Here is a 17,412-nt window from a genome sequence, read left to right as displayed (position 1 = left end):
TTCCCTCCTATCCCTTCCAGCCTATGTTGGTACATGTGATCAAGCTCTTGGCCAGCTCATCGATCCTCAGGAAGAGCTCCATGCGCTCCAAATGATCATTGACACAGAGGACAACACCCCCTTCTCATCTCCCCTGCCTGTCCTTCCTAAAGAGCCTATATCCTTGCATTCCAACACTCCAGTCACAGGAGCCATCCCACCATATCTCCGTGATGCCAATAATATCATAGCCCTGTTGGCATGTACAACTCTAACTTCTCTTGTTCATTCCTTATATGCCTTGACTGTTGGGAGGAGCACCACTTGAAGTCCCTGGGTCACTCTGCCACTTCCCTGGGCAGTGGCAGTGTGGCTTCTGCTGAAGACTCAGCACATTTCTCACTGAGATGTACAGGTCTACCTGGAGCCCCTGAGCCCTGACAGCACAGAGGGACAGCCAGGCAGATTCTGCAGAGAGAGGAGAGGGCACAGCAGCGCACTCCTGTGTCCAAGTGCCAGGGGAGAGCAGACCTCAGGCAAATGGGTATTGCTCCCATGTGGTTCCTGCCAGACCAGCCTCCTTTCACTTCATCTAACCACTCAGGATGTGAGAAGTTTGCTTGTGCAATGTTGTTGCCTGATTTTGCTCAGTGATTTATTCAGCCATGCCGCTTGTGCTGCAGTGTCTGGTCTTACGGATGGAGGCCAGAGCATTTACTTGTATATTCCTGCAGTGAATAAAGAAAATAAGATACAAAGTGGCTGATGTTTTTCAAGGTACACTGGCTCAAAAAGATTTATAGTAATGAGTATTTGAGTCCAAATCCAAACAAGCTGATTACAAGTGAATGACTGCTTATACTAGTGATGCTTTCCACTGACAGAATGTAATTTTTCATTTATGTTTAATGACTGACCTTGTCTGGAGAACAGGGAAAGTAAACCATTTGTTATTTCAGTCCTCTGTTTCCTTCTTGGATTATATGCTTTGTGTGTGAGGACACGTTGCAGGGAATTACCCATCTGGGTAAAGTGACCTCCAGCTTAGGGGTGCCTCACTGCTGCTTTCCTGGGCTGCAACCCTTACAGCTACATTGTGCCACACTCCGTTTCTCTCAACAGCTCCTGGAGCTCAGAAGGTTTAAGTGCTTCGCCACCCAAAGAGCAATTGCAAATACACAGTAAAATGTGAAAATGGTCCCATGTTTGCTCAAGTTCTTAGGAAGTTAGGAAATGCTTTTGCAGAGAAAAGTTTGATTCATGTCTTTGACTTTGAAGGAATATTCCAGGTCTTTTTGTGAGCTCTGTATGAGAAAGTATGTAGAATCATAGAATGGTTTGGGTTGGAAGGGATCTTAGAGATCATCTAGTTCCAACCCTCCTGCAATGGGCAAGGACACCTTCCACTAGACCAGGTTGCTCAGGGCCCCATCCAACCTGTCCTAGAACACTTCCAGGGATGCAACATTCATAGCTTCTCTGGGCAACCTGTGCCAGTGCCTCACCACCTCACAGTAACAAATTTCTTCCTAATATCTGATTTAAACCTTTCCTGTCAGTTTAAAACCATGTCCCCTTTCCCTATCACTACATATATCTGGTAAACAGTTCCTCTCCAGATTTCTTGTAGGCTCCTTTCAGGTACTGGAAGACGGCAGGTTTGCCAGAACAGAGGATTTTTAATGCAAGTTTTAATATAACTTGAGATCAGACCAGGGTTTGCCATGTCACACAGGATCACAAAGCAAGTGCATGTTCTGGCATGTGTTCAGCCTTTGGAAAACTGCATTTATAGATTGGGGGAAACAAGTTGCTTTCGGTGAGCTAACCGTCATTATAGGTTACGGCAGCCCTTCCCAGACCACTGGCTCAAACAGGAAGGGAGAGAGACGTCTGCCCTGTCTTCAGTTTGACAAACCAAACCCGTTACAGTATTTTGCTGCACAAACCGTCACCCAAAATAACTCCATGCTCGTGTGTCAGTTCATATTTGCCATTCTACTTTGCAATGGGAAGAAAACTATGTTCATTACATTTCACAGAAGAAATATTTCACTTGTGCTTTCCTAGAACGGCTGTAGGGAGATTGCTGTGTTGAAATAAAAACCCAAACAAATAAACCAAGGGCTGTTTTCATTGGAGAGCCTAATTTCCGCCTTGCTGCTTATTAGAAGAGGGCCTATGTTGACGACGAGATTTTCTGGAGAGTAAGAGCTGAATAACCTGCACAAAGAATGGCTCTTGCTGGGCACAGACCCTGCATGATGACAACACACAGAAGAGTTGGTAGCCCCAGCATGATGGATTCTGACCTGCCAGGCCCTCACTGAGAGGGGGTGAGACCTCCCTGAGAGGGGTACCTTGCACAGGGCAGTTGGGTTGCACTACACTGAGTAACCTCAACAGCTGTGATGGTTCTTCCTGTGTACAGAGATGCTGAACAGGAGTCAGACAGGAAGGATCCTCCACTTGGTGATTTATCCCCCACACTTCAGCTTTAAGTCCATTGAATACAGAAAAGTTATTTCTCTGGATTTCTATGACAAAAACTTGGAGTGGCATAAAAAGACACTGGATAAAAGAGACTTTGTGTTGCACTGAGAAAGGAATGGAGAGTTATTGTTATTGGCCACTTCCAGAACTACTTACTAGCTTTTTTAATACCTGTGTGTTTCTAATTCATTTTCTGTCAGTGCTTCAGCTACTCTGACCATCTTTCAGAGTTGATCACTGGGATGAAAAACATTATTTCCAGAAAGCCAGGAAACATGTAGGCAGCCTAATGGAGTTGGAGAAGCTCCTAGAAGTATTCCTGGAAGTCACAGATAGGTTTGCCATACAATAAAGTCTGAAACTGGAAGCAGGGTGAGAAGCCCATCCTCTGGGAAGGCCTTCCCATCTGTGAGCATAAGGGTGCTGGAAAAACCTCACCACCACTGCCATCTGAGTTATCTCTGTTAAAATCAGATTATTACTTGTAAATACCAGTACTGGAGGGACCAGAATAGAACTGATAATTGTGCTGTGTTTACACATGGCTGAATTGTCTAATGGCCAGAATGATCTTTTTCCCACAAAAAAAAATGAGAAAACCAAAGTCTGAGCATAATTTAATTCCTAGAGCTACAAATGGGTGGTGTGGCTCATGCTCATCAGTGTGATTTTATGGAAAATATCTTTAACAGACTAACCCCAATTCAGGAGGAATAATTGCATTTGGACAAATGCAGACTGATAAACTCAGTCAGATAAGAATCTGAAGTTTGTCCTTCAGTTTGATTTGGGCAGGGCATCAGAGTAAAAGATGGTCTGTTATAGATTTAAAAATCTACAAATCCTCACTGTCTGGTATGTATCATCTGTACACTGTGGTGACTGACTTTTCTAGTCTGTCTGTATTACAAGTTCAGGCCTGGTGGAGTTGTTGGTTTTCAAAGAAAGATCTGGGTATTGACCTGGTCCCCCTGGATAGCCCGAGAGCTGTTCCAACACATAATGAGGGAGCACACAGCCTTGTTTTGCCCCTGTTAATTACTAAGCAGGGATGGAATAGGGAAGAAAAGAAGCCTGAGCAGAGAGGCTATTTGTCAGCAGACCATATGGTGGTGAAAGGGGAGAAGCCCTGCTGTTTTAAGCTTCAATTTGCAGCATCTGTGTCGCCTACATAAATAGAAAAATCTGCCCTCTTTCCCGGCCTCCAATGTGCTATCTGTGTATGTGCAAACGTAGCTGTTTCCCATTGAAGTCTATGAGAAGGACCTCCTGTTAAAGAAGGATATTTCAAACCTACAGCCAGGGAATGCAATTACTTGGTCAGGTTAATTTTTTTTCTATTTTGCCTCTGTATTTTTCCTTGATTTCCATGGCAATAATGATGGGAAAACAATGTGCTAGAAGAAATGCTAGGGCAATTGGAGTTCAGAGTGAGCTTTTAGTATCTCTTAGGCATCTGTGCCTCATCTCATGTGTGAGCAGTATCAAGCCAGGAGATGATAAATAAAATGAGCAAATTATTATTGCATCGACTTAGAGTTGTCTCCTTTTTTAAAAAAATATATTTAATGGTCTTTACCCAATAACCAGACCTGATAACTGTATGATTGCTAAGAGAAAGCTTCTGGCCTACAGAAGCTTTGCAAGATCAGAGCTATAATTAATGTTATTTTTGCTGAAAATTATTAGTCACATGCTACAACATCAGTGTTGGAAGGGCAGGTATGGTAAACATGAAGCTAAAGACTTTTTTAAAAACTTCTTTCTATGATAGTTGGCATTTCTTATTATTTTGATGCTACTGGATTTTTTACTTATCATTGGAAAATCTACATTATTCCCATAATTTTAAAACCACAGAAAAGCAAGAGAGCATGCCTTGTAACTTGCCTGTAAAGCAACAGTGTTTTATCCCAGCAATGGCACTCCTGGCACTGCCCAAAAGAGAGCCATAGTTAATATTCCCTGGACAACCCAGCTACTGTCTCTCTTGTTCTGACACTTGGTCCTGTAGAAATCTGTGTTGAATGGGACTGCAGCTCTGTTACACTGCTCTCTCTCATGACAGCAGATACCCAGAAAACAGGTAGGACGAATGAATCAGCTGATCTGAAAGACTGAAAGGTATACAAAAAAATGCTCATTGGGTCAGCCAGGCTTCTTTGCCTGGAGCAGAGGCAAAAAAGACATCCATGACCATGAGTAGTTGCTGAAATTATGTCCTTCTCTTTCTGTCTTTACTTAAGCCTGAAGCAGGAGACTAGGACTAATCTCACTGAGACTTGCTGTGGTCCAGCATTCTCTGTTGCTGTTGATTTTTAAGCAGTTTTTGTGTTACTTCCATGTGTTTCAAAACTCCAGAATTTCATTTGGTCTTGAAAGTGGAATTTAAAATATTAATGGTAGGTATATATGATTGTTAGTAAATATGTATATCTCTGTGTGTGTGTGTGTGTGTTGCTGTGACACAGCCAGAGCAAATGGAGGAGCCTGCTCTGATCAGTTTTCCAGCCTGGGATGGAGCTATGCCTCAAATGTTCAGTCAACAGAATTCTAGCCACCTTGTGCATGGAGGCAAATATTGGAGTGTCTCGCTGTACCAAAGCCTGTCTTGGGGAAAGTTTTGCAAAAGGTGAATACAGAAAATCCCATTCTGCAGAAGAGATTTATTGATGCAACTTTGCTGGCTGAATCCTGACTTGCAGCCAGCTCTGAGTTTTGCTATGGCCACCATACTATTCCTTTCCCCCTGTTTAGCACACAGAAGGAGCCAAGGTATTGTAGCTGTGCTGATATGCAATTGCCTGCACTACTGGGATAGAGCAGAAGCAGGACACGTCAGGGATGGGGGCATCCTGCAGAGCTCAGGAAAACAGATTCCTGTGGGATGTGACCGTATTGGTACCAATGAAGGTATAAGTGTCAGAGTTTCTACAGTGCTTCCTTCAGAGACCAGGTACCAGGATAAATACTTTTCAGCCCTGCTGAGGGCACAGAGTTATCTGTTGACAACCTGCCTCCTTAGATCTGCATCTTCCAACCTGACTCAGCCCATGTGTCTCTGCCCTGTTTCTGCCCTTGCTGCCTGAGGTGAGACCAACACAGCTACAACACACACTCAGGCTTCCTCATTTTGTCTAATCAATTGCTTAGATGAGATTCAGTCTGTGTTTCAACATCAGCTATTTTGGGTATAGCAGATCAAGTTTCTCCATACAGAACGGATGTTGCTTCCCAAAACTGCTTGTCATCCTCTGTGTTCACATTTTCCATGGGTGAGGAGAAGTCATTTGACTTCTTTGTGATAAACAAGACTCAGTGAGCAAAATAGCAGTGCTGCGTTGTTATTTATTGACTGGTGATGGTCTTCCTAATGCAAAGAGCCCTAATGCTGCATATGCTCAAGAGTTAGTTGCCCTGTCAGCTGCCCCTTCTTATTGTTTTCTTTAGAGCCTGATGATTAAATTGGTTTCTTAGGCTTTCCTTTCCTGTAGTTAATGTATAGCTGCAGTTTGCTTCCTGATTTGCATCCATATGCCAACCACAGTTTGCCATTTATTCTGCCAAATTTATAGCTACATGCTTAACCAATAATCTGTCTAGGTAGCCAGTATGAATTATGTGAAAAATGTTATTTCCTAAATCTGGATGTGATTATGTCCCAACTGTGTATTTCCAAAAGAGCAGTTCCCTTCCAAAGGAAGTTGGTAAGCAAAAGATGGATAGCAGGGACTTGCCGAAGTGTTTATGCTGCTGTGCTCCTGTACCTGGCAGGTTATCTGTCCTCCTGCCCAGCCAAGCTCCAGGTGCCTCTGTGCAGTTCCCTTTCATCACAGGCTGCTGGGCAGCTGGTCCTCAGTGCTGGTCAGAGATTGCTTGGTCAAGAACATCATAAATTTGAGGAGTGTACATCACAAATTTGCCCTGAGTACATGAGCTGCCAATTCAGCAGATAGCACACTGGTACTTTCCAAAACAAAATATTTTTGCATTCCAACCTTGCTAAAAGGGAGGTTGGGAAGGAAAAGAAAACTGACTGAACATGGAGGGGGAGATACCTTTCTAAATGAAAAGAAACCTTCTTACTTTTTCCCAGACACTTGTATTATGCATCATGTGAACTACTCAGTGTATCAATTTCTCCTATTCACTTAAAAAATTACACATTTAAGAAAACATCCCCTTCGACTTGCTGATGGTAATACCTGTCAGGTGTCAGTTAAACTACTTCCCATTTCATAAATAAACCCTTCAAGTTTTAAAAATTTTAATATGCAAAACACAACTAGAAATTGCTGCATCTGAGGGATGTTCTATTGGCACATTTGTTGCTTGTACAAAAGGTGAATACCTCAATGCTAATTAAATTAAGTATACTGACATGCAGGAGATGTTCTGGCTTTCCAAGCCAGAGCCAAAACGATTAATGCTGCAATGAAGCATAGTTCCTGCAGAGCTCCTGTCTGAATAGGCTTCGAGGGAGAACAGCCTCATTGCCTCTGAGCTTGAGCAAGCTGTGAAGAATCTCTCCATGACTCAGTCGAGACAGCAGAGGCCTTGACCCCAGGCTGCTGATTTTTGGTTTCCTCACAAAATCAAACCAGCTTCTTGGCCAAATGATTTCCTCTCCAGGTCCAGTTCCCAACTCTTTAATTTCCCCTCACCAGCCCCACAGATGGGTTTTGCCTCCCACGCCACCAGCAGGGCCCCCACGCCCCAGCACACAGTGCCTGGGACATGTTTGCTTTCACACTGACTCAGTTCTGCATTGGTCCCACCTCAGACCACAATGGTTGCAGACTGAGAGTTAGGAAAACTGCTCACAACAAAACCTGAAGCCACGTGAAATCTGGAGGGTTTCTGGTACGTAGCCAAGCCTGTGTCTGAGGTCAGTGTTGTTGACAGGGTCACAACCCATGTTAGCAGTCCTGCACTGCTTGTACAGCACATGCTTCACCTTCCCCAGAATTTCTGCAGAAAAATCAGAGCAGGCAGCAGAGAAGATGTCCTGTGTACAGATAACCACAGATATGCAGGGTGGAATCCTGTGTTGCGTAATGCCCGGCACCTCTCCAAATTATCTGTTTTGCACTCTCCTCTTCCAGGAGATACGCAGAAAATGTGCCTTGGGAAAGATTTGTCTCTGCAATTAGTAACAATCTTCTTTGGACTGTCTGCTCCTCACGTCGTGATCCTCATGTGGCTGTGTGTGCAAACACGACATGGGCTCAACATGGCACAGGTGGAATGCAAAATCAAGGCTGCTGAGTGATAAGAATTACCAGGGCACAATTAGGAAAATCTGTTATACACAGGAGCAGTGCACAGGTGTCTGCAGGAGTTGGCCCATCATCTTCCCTGTCTACCTCTTCTCTGTCATGTTGTGCTGTAATCTGCTCTGTTTCTTGCAGTGAGGGGGTGATTCTGTGCTTTGATACTGGAGCTTAGTGAACATGCAGGCAGAGGGGTGTGCAAAGTCGTTCCTGTGGTGCCCTGTCAAAAATCCCTGCACTAGGGAGAACTGGCATCTTGTGACTTTCCACCAGTTTCACAATGCAGAGCAAGGAGGTGCTGTTCTTTCCATACTCATTCTGCATATTCAGATGTTTCCATTAGTGTCCTTTCTCAGTGTGAGGAGAAAATTTTGCAGTAGGATAGGAAACAGAGAACTGAGCAGGGGGGAGAGAGAGGGAAACAACTTGTCACAAAGTTTTTGCAATGCTTGTCTGAAAAGCAATCTTTTGTAAACCTGTTTCCTACCATCAAATTCCTCTCAGCACTCAGACTGTGAGCCCTGAGTTGGCAAACTTTCTTATGAGTATAGAGAGGATTTAGGCACACACACCTTGTCTGCTTTCCTTCATCCTGGAGCGTTATCTCTGCAGCAGTATTCAGGCTTCAGAGACAGCAGGTTGAGCTCAGCTCCCATGGAGATGGGAAAGTCTCATCCTCCTGATCTCAAAAAATTGCTTTTCTAGGGTTACATGCATTACAAAATGGCACAGTTATGAAAACATGATGTACTCCATCAATTCTTTCTCTGGGTTTGTTTCTAATAGTAGTTTAGACTTTTATTGTGTTTATTATTTTACAGTTGAAATAAATGCTATTCTTTTTCTGTCAATCCAGAGCTGAAGCACAGCCACAAACCCAGCACTGAAAATATCTGGTGTTTTGCTCTTCACATTGGTAACTGTGATGACCTGAGAGTAACCTAATGTTTCTGTGCTGTTTTAATTCCTGCTGCTACACAGAATTCGGTATTAAAACACATGAATTTCAACAGGGAAAAAAATCTGAAAAAACTGATTTTTTCCTAGTTGTCTGGAACAGTCAAAGGAGGAAACACCAGTAGGGCTCCATTTCAGCAAGTTACAGACAGCTGGACTGTACTTACACTGTAGCAGGAGCAGCCACTCACCTCTGTGAAAGCTGGAATTATTCAGTCTTCAGGATTTGTGGGCCACAGCTGCATGGCAGTTTCTCAATTTATTTTTTTTTTCACTTTCCAAAGCTGTTACTAAAACAGCATTTGAAAATATGAACAGGTAGCAACTAGCCCCAGAAATCAGAGAGAAGTGAGTGGGCTCTCTTCACGCAGATGGAAATAAGGACTGACCAAAAGACTGTGCTATGTGTCAGACACTGGCACTTTGTAATATGCTGTCAAGCTTATGGTAGTGTTGCTTCCCAGGAAGTCTCTGTACTGTCCCAGTAAATCACCTACAGCAGCTCTAGGTCAGAGTCATGCCTAGTTCTGCAGCTCCTCCAGGAACTACTAGGGTCGGCTCTAGGAAAGTGAGATACTAGAACTCCTTTTATTGCTTTTAATCAAAAGGTATGCAGTTGTGCTGTAAAACATGTGTTATCAGAGTGCCCTGCTCCCACATGTATCCCTCTTGCAATTTCTTTATCAAACAGACCTGACAGCCATATCCCTTCTGCATACCAAGCACTCTCCTAGGCTGGATACAAACACTATGGTGGTCTGTGTAGTCTATTTAAGAGGCAGAAGGGTTATTTTTTAAGTCTATCAACTGCTGAATTTAAGTTTTTCAATGCTTTTGAAGCCTGAATTGGGAAAATGTAGGGGCTTTGGGAGATATATTGGCTGACATGCTGTTTCTAAGGAGAATTTTAGGGTAGCAATGTAAGAAAGTTTTGTTTTTCATTTGTCTTTCAGGGAAACCTGTGCTTACCGTGTCTGCTTTTCTTTGGAATATTCTAGTTGTAAAACAGTACTTGATAACATTCTGAATGCTACTAAGAAATTAACCTCTGTATCCCAGTCTTAGTCTTTGCCATCTAGAGGATGCTTCTCCAGTCTACCTCTAGACTTGTTTTTTGGTAAACAAAACTAAACAGAAGCAAGGTCTCCTGAAAGATGGAGCATTGCAGGTCATTGCAGGCAGGCTGGGATTTCCCATGCCAGCCAGAGATATCACTGAGCACTGCACTGATGTCTCAGCTCAGGATCTTAGGTGGGTGTTGGAGGTTGCACTGATACAGCTTCTTGACAACATGAAAGAGCAGCCTAACCACATATTTCCAACACTGCCCAAGATGGATGAAATTGTGGTCAAAATCTTAGTTTGACAGGATAGCCAAGTAGAAAATGTCACCTACTTGCAGCAAATTACAGCCTGTTACAGTCATGCTCCACATGGACCCTGACAGCTCTTGAAAGCTGAAATCATGTACCCTCCCACCTGTACAAATTCAAGCAAGCTGCTTCCTATGTGTCACCAGCAGTAATGTTCTTTCTGGAATTAGGCATTTTAATGTGGAAAGTGAAAATGGTGAAAGTTTACCACTTTCTGCCTTGGTTGTTCCTTATCTTTGAGAGCATAAGAAGCATTACTTCTACCAAGGTAAAGATTTCTCAGCTAGACAAAATGATTTACAGGATGAAAAACCACATAATGACTGGCATGAGTCAAGTGCTAAATTTACTACAGCTCTGTAGTGGCTAATCTTTCATGAAACGAAGACATTTGGTAATAACTGTCACTTCACATCCTGCTTCTTCTGGATTACTGCAAAACATCATTGTCTCTTCATTCTTACAAAATCAACCATATAGCTTTGGCAACATACTAAAAAACACTGTCATGTCCCAGCACACTGGAAATACCAGTTGTTTGTCAGAAACAGCTCCCTGGGGGTCACACAGAGTCTCTGCTGGGAGCTGAGCATTCCCGGTACTCACAAAACATTGGCCTTGAAAAGCCACAGTAGTAATTGACTTGTACAGGAAGGTCTTTAACAAACTGCAGGAAGACTGTGTTTCTAATGGGTCCATCAGCATGGCTGATAACTGCTGCTGAACTTGGTGAAACAGGTTGTTTACAAGTCCTAACATAATATAAAGTTTGATACACAGTACTATGCTCTTATTCTGATTGCAAGAGCTGGTTTTGGCCAGAAAACAGCTCAAGTGGATCTTTCAGCATAATGTTTTTCTGTGCCTCTTGATGAATGGTTTGTAAGGAAAGTAGGTTTTTAAGGCTTAAAGTTTGATCCAGGGTGTGGACAGGAGAGCAGGACCCAGCACACCCTGTCCCACATTCAGTGGTGTGAGCCACCAAGCTTCACTCTGTCTCAGTTTCTTGCTCTGTCAGATGGAAGTAATTTGTTACTGATGGACTGGTGTTTGGGGTCAAAGGTACGCGGCTACCTAAGGGCCTGACTTGGGGTTCCCTGGAGTTAACAGCAGCCTTTTGAAGCCATACTAGTAACTAAGTAATAGTATCAGCAACTATGAAACTTCCAAAGGGCACTCACTTACAGCTTGAATCTTTTATCTGCAGTCAAGGGCTTCAGTAAACTGGTTTCTAGGAGCACTGAGCTGCAGGTATGATGGAAGATGCTAAACTTGTCTAAATCGGCAGAAGATCATGTTACTGAAATCCCAGTTACTGAAGGCTTTTTTGGTTGAAAAGTCTTTCCTGAGTTAGTATTTAGTAATGGTCACTTAGCTCGCAACTAAAAGCCAGGATAGTGCTCATTCAGGTAGATCCTTACATCCAGAACTACTAATGATATACTATCTTTTTACCCAATACTCCTTCTAGGATATTAGAATACTCCATTAAGTAGACTAAGTTGAACTTCCAGCTATTGCTGATTTCAGTTCGAAAATACAATTAACTAGGTCTGTGTGATGACGTGATCAGTAGGTGCTGAGCTAACCTGGGTATGTTTCTCAGGCTGTTTCTAAACATGCTATAGAAGTGTTAATAAGCACAGAATAAGTGGTCACGTGGGCTGGTACAACTAGCTGTCTATTGTCTGCTTGACTAAGGACACAGCAAACATTAGCTGGGTTTCAGAAATGAGGAGAAAGATAACTGCTATAAATATTCTCCCTTCTGAAAGGGCTGTTTTAAAAGAAACACCAAATGGAAGAAGGTCTTGGAGTCTTACAGCACATTCCAGCTGATGCAGCATCTATCCAGAGCTATGGCTGTCCAAGTGAGGCACTACCAGATTAGACCTATCTGCCCATCAGCAGGACCAATGCACTTCTCCACAGCAGACATGGAATTTCATCCCATGATGTCCCTGTCTCCCAATGCTAGTTAAGGCACTCCTCATGGTGCAGTTATAGTTGCTTTTTTTCACCCTTTAGCTTGACCAAACTGTCTGAGAGAGGCATCAGAAGGAACAAAAATGAACAGCAAAGAAGGGAGAATTTCTCATAATGGTGCACAACTCTTTTCATATTAGACTATCACTGGCTCTTGTATATCTTTACAAACAAGTTTCTGGATGCAGAATGCCTATTGAGACAACTAAAGCCATTAACTTTTTTTGCCCAGGTCAGACCAAAAAATGCAAAAGGCCATATTCTGTACCATATTTGCAATTCACATTGCATAATGTATGCCCTGGAAACCAACCAACTTTGTGGAAGCATTAACATCTTTTTGGTGAAATTTATGTTCTGATTTTTTTCTTCCTGGACACATTACATATTCCTACCCCCTACAGAACAGGGAACAGAAGGTTTCTGGGAAACTGGGCTCTGCCTTTTCACAAAAAGAGGGCAGATGTGCCTTGAAGCCCTCCTACAAGACACCAAATGCTGTGCATTCAACAGACCTGCTGGTTAATGATCTTGCCCATAAGTAATGTTTTAACCATAGAGTAGGTTTTTTTTGCTTCAAAGCCACAAAGCCAAAGAGGAAGTGTAGGAGAACATGGGCAGGACGGTGGCCAGGAGCCTCATGACCTCATCTTTTTCCACCACATGGGGATTGGTGGCTGTGCTTGGGACAGGGTTTAAATTCCTGAAGGTCAGAGATGTCAGGCAGTCAGGGGACAAGGGGAGAAAGCCAGAGCTGCTGGGAGCCAACTGACTGGAGCTGCTTCTGGGATCACTAAGAGTGCTCTTGCTGCAGCTGACTCCTCCAGCATCAGAAAAGGTAAGCTTTTTGTCTTTTACCTGACCTGTGCCAGTCTGTCTGCAGCTTTAGTTAAGGAAACACTGAACAGATCTTTGAAAATTTCTTCACTGGACAGGGACATTTGATGTTTCTTTATAGAAAAATGTGTGCTTTTTATTGGAGCAAGGTGGCTTTAGCAATGCAAAGTATTATATATAATGACAATTTTAAACCTTTGCGCTGATAGATGTCAGGAGGTTACTGAAAACCCTGACTCTGAATCATGTGCTGGAAACTCAAAGCTGGTGTTTGAACACAGAAAGCTTTCTCCCTCACGTAACCACTGCCTGGCAGTGTCCTTGTTTCTTCTGGCAGGCTCACAGTTTGTGCTGCACAATCCTGAATGGATGGGACACACACCTTTTCCTGTGTAACTCCAAATTGCAATACCTCAAATAGAGTGTCCTGTCTCAGGGCCGGCCATACTAATGCATTTTAAATGTGTCCTAAGTAGCTTTTCTTTCCTGCTATGATTTTCCAAAGTTTTAAATGACTCTTGTTCACCAGTGAATTGGTTTAATTTCTATGGGCTGTTCCTTATTCTGGGAACAGGTCTGTAAGAACCAAAATTTACTCTAGCTCAGCACTCTCCTAATTGCAGCAGGAATCAGTTATTTATTACATTGCTAAAACTGCAATGTGAGCAGCTATTTCACTACATGTCTTGTTTGGAAACACAGGTTATTTTGTCCAAACTTCTGGAGGGGGAAATAACATCTATCAATAAAAGAAGTTTATGTTCCTATAAACTGACTTTACTCAGATACTTGAATTAATAACCCTAAAAACTAGTTTTAAAATAACTGACGAGAGAATCCAAGCAGCCTTATCCTGTCTCTTCTGGAAAAAAAAAATTAAGTGATTGAAGATACACCAAAGCCGGTATTTATAACACTGATTTTCAGAAAGCTTTTCCTTTCCCTGTGCAAGTCAGTAGTTGACAGGAGTCAGTTCACCTTCTGAGTGTGTTTACTCTCACCAGTGCTCAGTTCTTCTCAGTATCAATTTAAAATTCTTGTAGCTTTTAAGTTCCTAAGGCATTACAAACCAACTGGGTGTTGGTAGTGATGGAGGACAAAAAAAAATGACCATGGGCAGGTTGAATCCATAGCAGGGAGCTGTTCTCAGCACAGTGAAGTACAGCAGGAAAAAGGAAGCGCTTGTGGTATTTTTATGGTATTTTACTTTGTTGACTCACTGTTGCAAAATATTTTCTAGGTATAACATCACAATGAAGGTGGCAGTTCTGTGTTTATGCCTTATCAGCATCACCGCTGCATGGCCAGTGAGTAAATCACAAATGCATATCACCAATCACTTGCATTATTTTCTTTGCATATCAGTGATAAATACTGATAAATGCTTTTTTCTTTTCTCCCTTCCAGGTGAGTAAATCCAAGCAGCATGCCACTTCTGCCAGCTCCGAAGAAAAATATGTAAGCTCCTTTTGTCTTCCTATTAATTTTCTTTAATAAATACTTTCTGATTTTTTTATTTCCTGTAATACACATTCTCTGGTACTTATGATTCTAGATGCTTGCAGAGCATGTCCTCACCTGGCTATTACGAGCTAGTTTCAAAGCAGAGACCCACTGATGTCCACAGACTTCCCACGTGTCAGGTGTCCTGGTTGTGGACTTTCATTAGTTCTATCTCTGGACCAGCACTGGAAACCTTTTTTTCTTAATGAAAAATGTATTAGCTGTCAGTTAAAAAGGGAAAAGGAGTATAGCATGGCAGAACTACTACAATCCATCTGTTAGTGTGGATCAGATGACAATATTTGGTGTTGGAAGAGCACTTTAATCCAATTCCCATGATTTTTTGGAGTGATGTAAGTGAACTGTATTAGTCTTGTATATACCGATTTGATTTATACTCCATTGCCAGCTGCTACTCAAGTAAAATCAATTCTTTGCTCTGAGAATCAGCTTCCTCATTTAGTTTACAGTCTTCATGATAAGGGAGATGAATCACTCTCTGGAAAAGGACCTGAGAATAAGCAGAAACAATGGTTGTTAAATACAACTCCAAGTTCCACTCAATAAAAACAAGCTGGAGAAACTGACTTGAAATCTCCCAGGCTCTGCCAGGGGAGAGGCACATCTTCTACATTACATTGTTTGGGCATAATGTTCAGCTGGGATCATGGCTTGGTCTGAGTCCTGTTCCTATTGCAGTGGATAGCTGTGGACACAACCTGTGCTAAAGGACTATGTATTGCAGATGCCACATCAGCCTGAAAACAGATTGTGTGATGCAGGCAGCTTTGCCTGTTCCTTTGTGGATTAATACCCCCTTTATTTTCTCTTGAAGGACCCCAGGGACCATCATTCACACAGATATCACCATGACCGTGTGAATTCTCAGTCTTGGGAGAGTCAGCAGCACCCACAGACAGAGCTGGCATCACCTCAGCAGGTATGGGCAGCTAACTGGAAGAGAAACCACAGTATTTTTCCATGCCAAGATGTACACACTAGGATTAAGTGCTTAAAGAATAGTCAACATGCCAGTTAGCTCTACTGTATGTGCCTTTCCATACTAATAGTCAGCTTTATGTTGTTTTCAGACTCTTTACTCTTCAGAAGAAAGCGTGGATGTCCCAGTGGAACCGGTAAGTGTTTTGAATGACAAAATACTAGTTTGCTGCAGGGCAGCCATTGTGTAGCAACCCTAATTTTCCTCATTCAAGTGCCATTCTGGCCAGTAATATCTCTCCATAAATAACACAAAGCCTCAGGAGGGTACGGTGAATTCAGAGAAATGCCTGCACGTAGCTCCTCAACAATGCACAGGCCCTGGGTGAGCAGGACAGATACCAGTCTGCACATTTCACATCCATGTTCACTTGCCTTATACATAAAAAATGTTTTCCAGCACTTTCCTGATGTGTCAAGCAAGAGCCACGAAGATGCGGATGACGATGACGATGATAATGATTCCAATGACACGGATGAATCCGATGAGGTTGTCACGGGTTTTCCCACAGACATTCCAGTAACTGTATCGTTGTCCCCATTCCCCTTTACCCGGGGAGACAACGCCGGCAGAGGTGACAGCGTGGCCTACAGGATGAGGGCAAAAGCCATGCTGCTGAAGGCTATTAAACTCCGCAAAGCTGCAAAAAAGGTAAACAGTACTAAGCAGTGGTACCCATGCTTTTGGAAATGGGGGGTGAACTTGAAAATGGACATGTCATTTTATGGGAGCCAGCTTCGAAAAGAATTGGTGAGGGGAAAGTAGGCATAAGCAAAGGAATGTATTTTCCTTTCTCTGGATACTCCAAATCCAGGGTGCTGAGAGCATCAAGGCAAGAGTCTGGCCTGCTGCTGCAAGATATGCAGTACTGTAATTTGCACTATTATGATGCACACATGAAATCTGAGGATCGGATCAAACGTGAGTTTCTCATAATGTGAACGTTCATGTAATTCCATAAAAGTTAGTGTTTCCAGGCAGAGATGTATCATGCAGGTTTTGAGCGTCCCCACAGCCCGAGCAGTTTTAGTGCAGTAGGGCACCACTTGATAGGTAATTTCTCAGGACTGACAGTGGCTCTTGTTTTGCCCTCTAACACAGCTCATGTATGATACCACTGAGGAAGATGAGAGCGACCTGGATGCAGACAGCCAGCGATTAGGGCTCTCCCGGGAGGACTCTGCTTCCCGCCGCTCCGTGGGGAAACACAGCATCAGCGTGGAATGGTCTGACAAGAGCCACGGGCAGGACAGCCGCGAGCGGGACAGCAGTCAGCCTGATCGGAGCATGGAAAACGACAGCCGGCAGAAGTTCGACAGCCATGAGGCAGAAGGCGATGATAGCAAGTCTGGTGTCAGAGGCGACAGCCTCCCGAGTGTGGAAAGCAGGGAGAGCCAGGTCCGCGTTTCGGCTGAGGTCTCTGAGAGCCTCCCGAGTGTGGAAAGCAGGGAGAGCCAGGTCCGCGTTTCAGCTGAGGTCTCTGACGATAGCAGCAAGCAAAAACTTGAGAGTGCTGAGGATTCTCAAGACCGTCACAGCATCGAAAACAACGAAGTCACCCTTTAAAGGGAGACAAAGCAACGTTTCCCTTCCTTTTCAATCCTTGGCTAAGGGGAGCGGGGAGTAGCTTCAGTTAGGGATAACTGTTTGTTAATGTAGTTCGGTTCGGGGCGGTCCATGACCCGGTGGCCCCCTGGGCTGTCCCGGCAGGGGCTGCGGGACACACGGGGCGAGGGTTGCGCCGCTTGCTGGGCTGTCAGGCGGTGTTTGGCTGTAACGGGACTTCAATAAAAACCACAAAACCCTGTACCTGCGGCTGCATCGCTGTTTGCTGGGTCGGGGCCGGGCGCGGGTAGCTCTAATACCTCTCATTGTCAAAACGATGTGAAATCGCTGTTCGCATCAAAGTTAAGGCGCAAAACCCCTTTCGCGGGGCCTCTTCTGCTCTCTCCGAGGGCGAGCGGCACTCCAGCACGGCGGGGGCGGTCCGGGGCTGCCTCCGCACGGCTCG

At 43.7% G+C, this 17,412-nt stretch overlaps 1 protein-coding gene across 1 annotated transcript; it reads left to right on the top strand.

Moving 5' to 3' along the window:
• The first annotated feature begins 12,711 nt into the window (after window positions 1-12,711).
• On the top strand, window positions 12,712-17,210 carry SPP1 (secreted phosphoprotein 1). The gene is made up of 7 exons (XM_071555670.1): window positions 12,712-12,899; window positions 14,139-14,205; window positions 14,306-14,356; window positions 15,237-15,341; window positions 15,493-15,537; window positions 15,801-16,052; window positions 16,503-17,210. The coding sequence occupies exons 2-7, from the start codon at window positions 14,152-14,154 to the stop codon at window positions 16,965-16,967; spliced, it is 972 nt and encodes a 323-aa protein (XP_071411771.1). The 5' UTR covers window positions 12,712-12,899; window positions 14,139-14,151; the 3' UTR covers window positions 16,968-17,210.
• Window positions 17,211-17,412: the final 202 nt, after the last annotated feature.

The sequence above is a fragment of the Pithys albifrons genome, chromosome 5 (assembly GCF_047495875.1).
Source record: "Pithys albifrons albifrons isolate INPA30051 chromosome 5, PitAlb_v1, whole genome shotgun sequence".
NCBI lineage: Eukaryota > Metazoa > Chordata > Aves > Passeriformes > Thamnophilidae > Pithys > Pithys albifrons.
This window is presented reverse-complemented; position numbering and strand designations above follow the sequence as displayed.

Coding starts and splice junctions, on each gene's coding strand:
- SPP1 (XM_071555670.1), top strand. CDS start 14,152: ATGAAGGTGGCAGTTCTGTGTTTATGCCTTATCAGCATCACCGCTGCA. Junction 15,342..15,492: donor AGCTGGCATCACCTCAGCAG/GTATGGGCAGCT, acceptor TGTTGTTTTCAG/ACTCTTTACTCTTCAGAAGA. Junction 15,538..15,800: donor TGGATGTCCCAGTGGAACCG/GTAAGTGTTTTG, acceptor AATGTTTTCCAG/CACTTTCCTGATGTGTCAAG.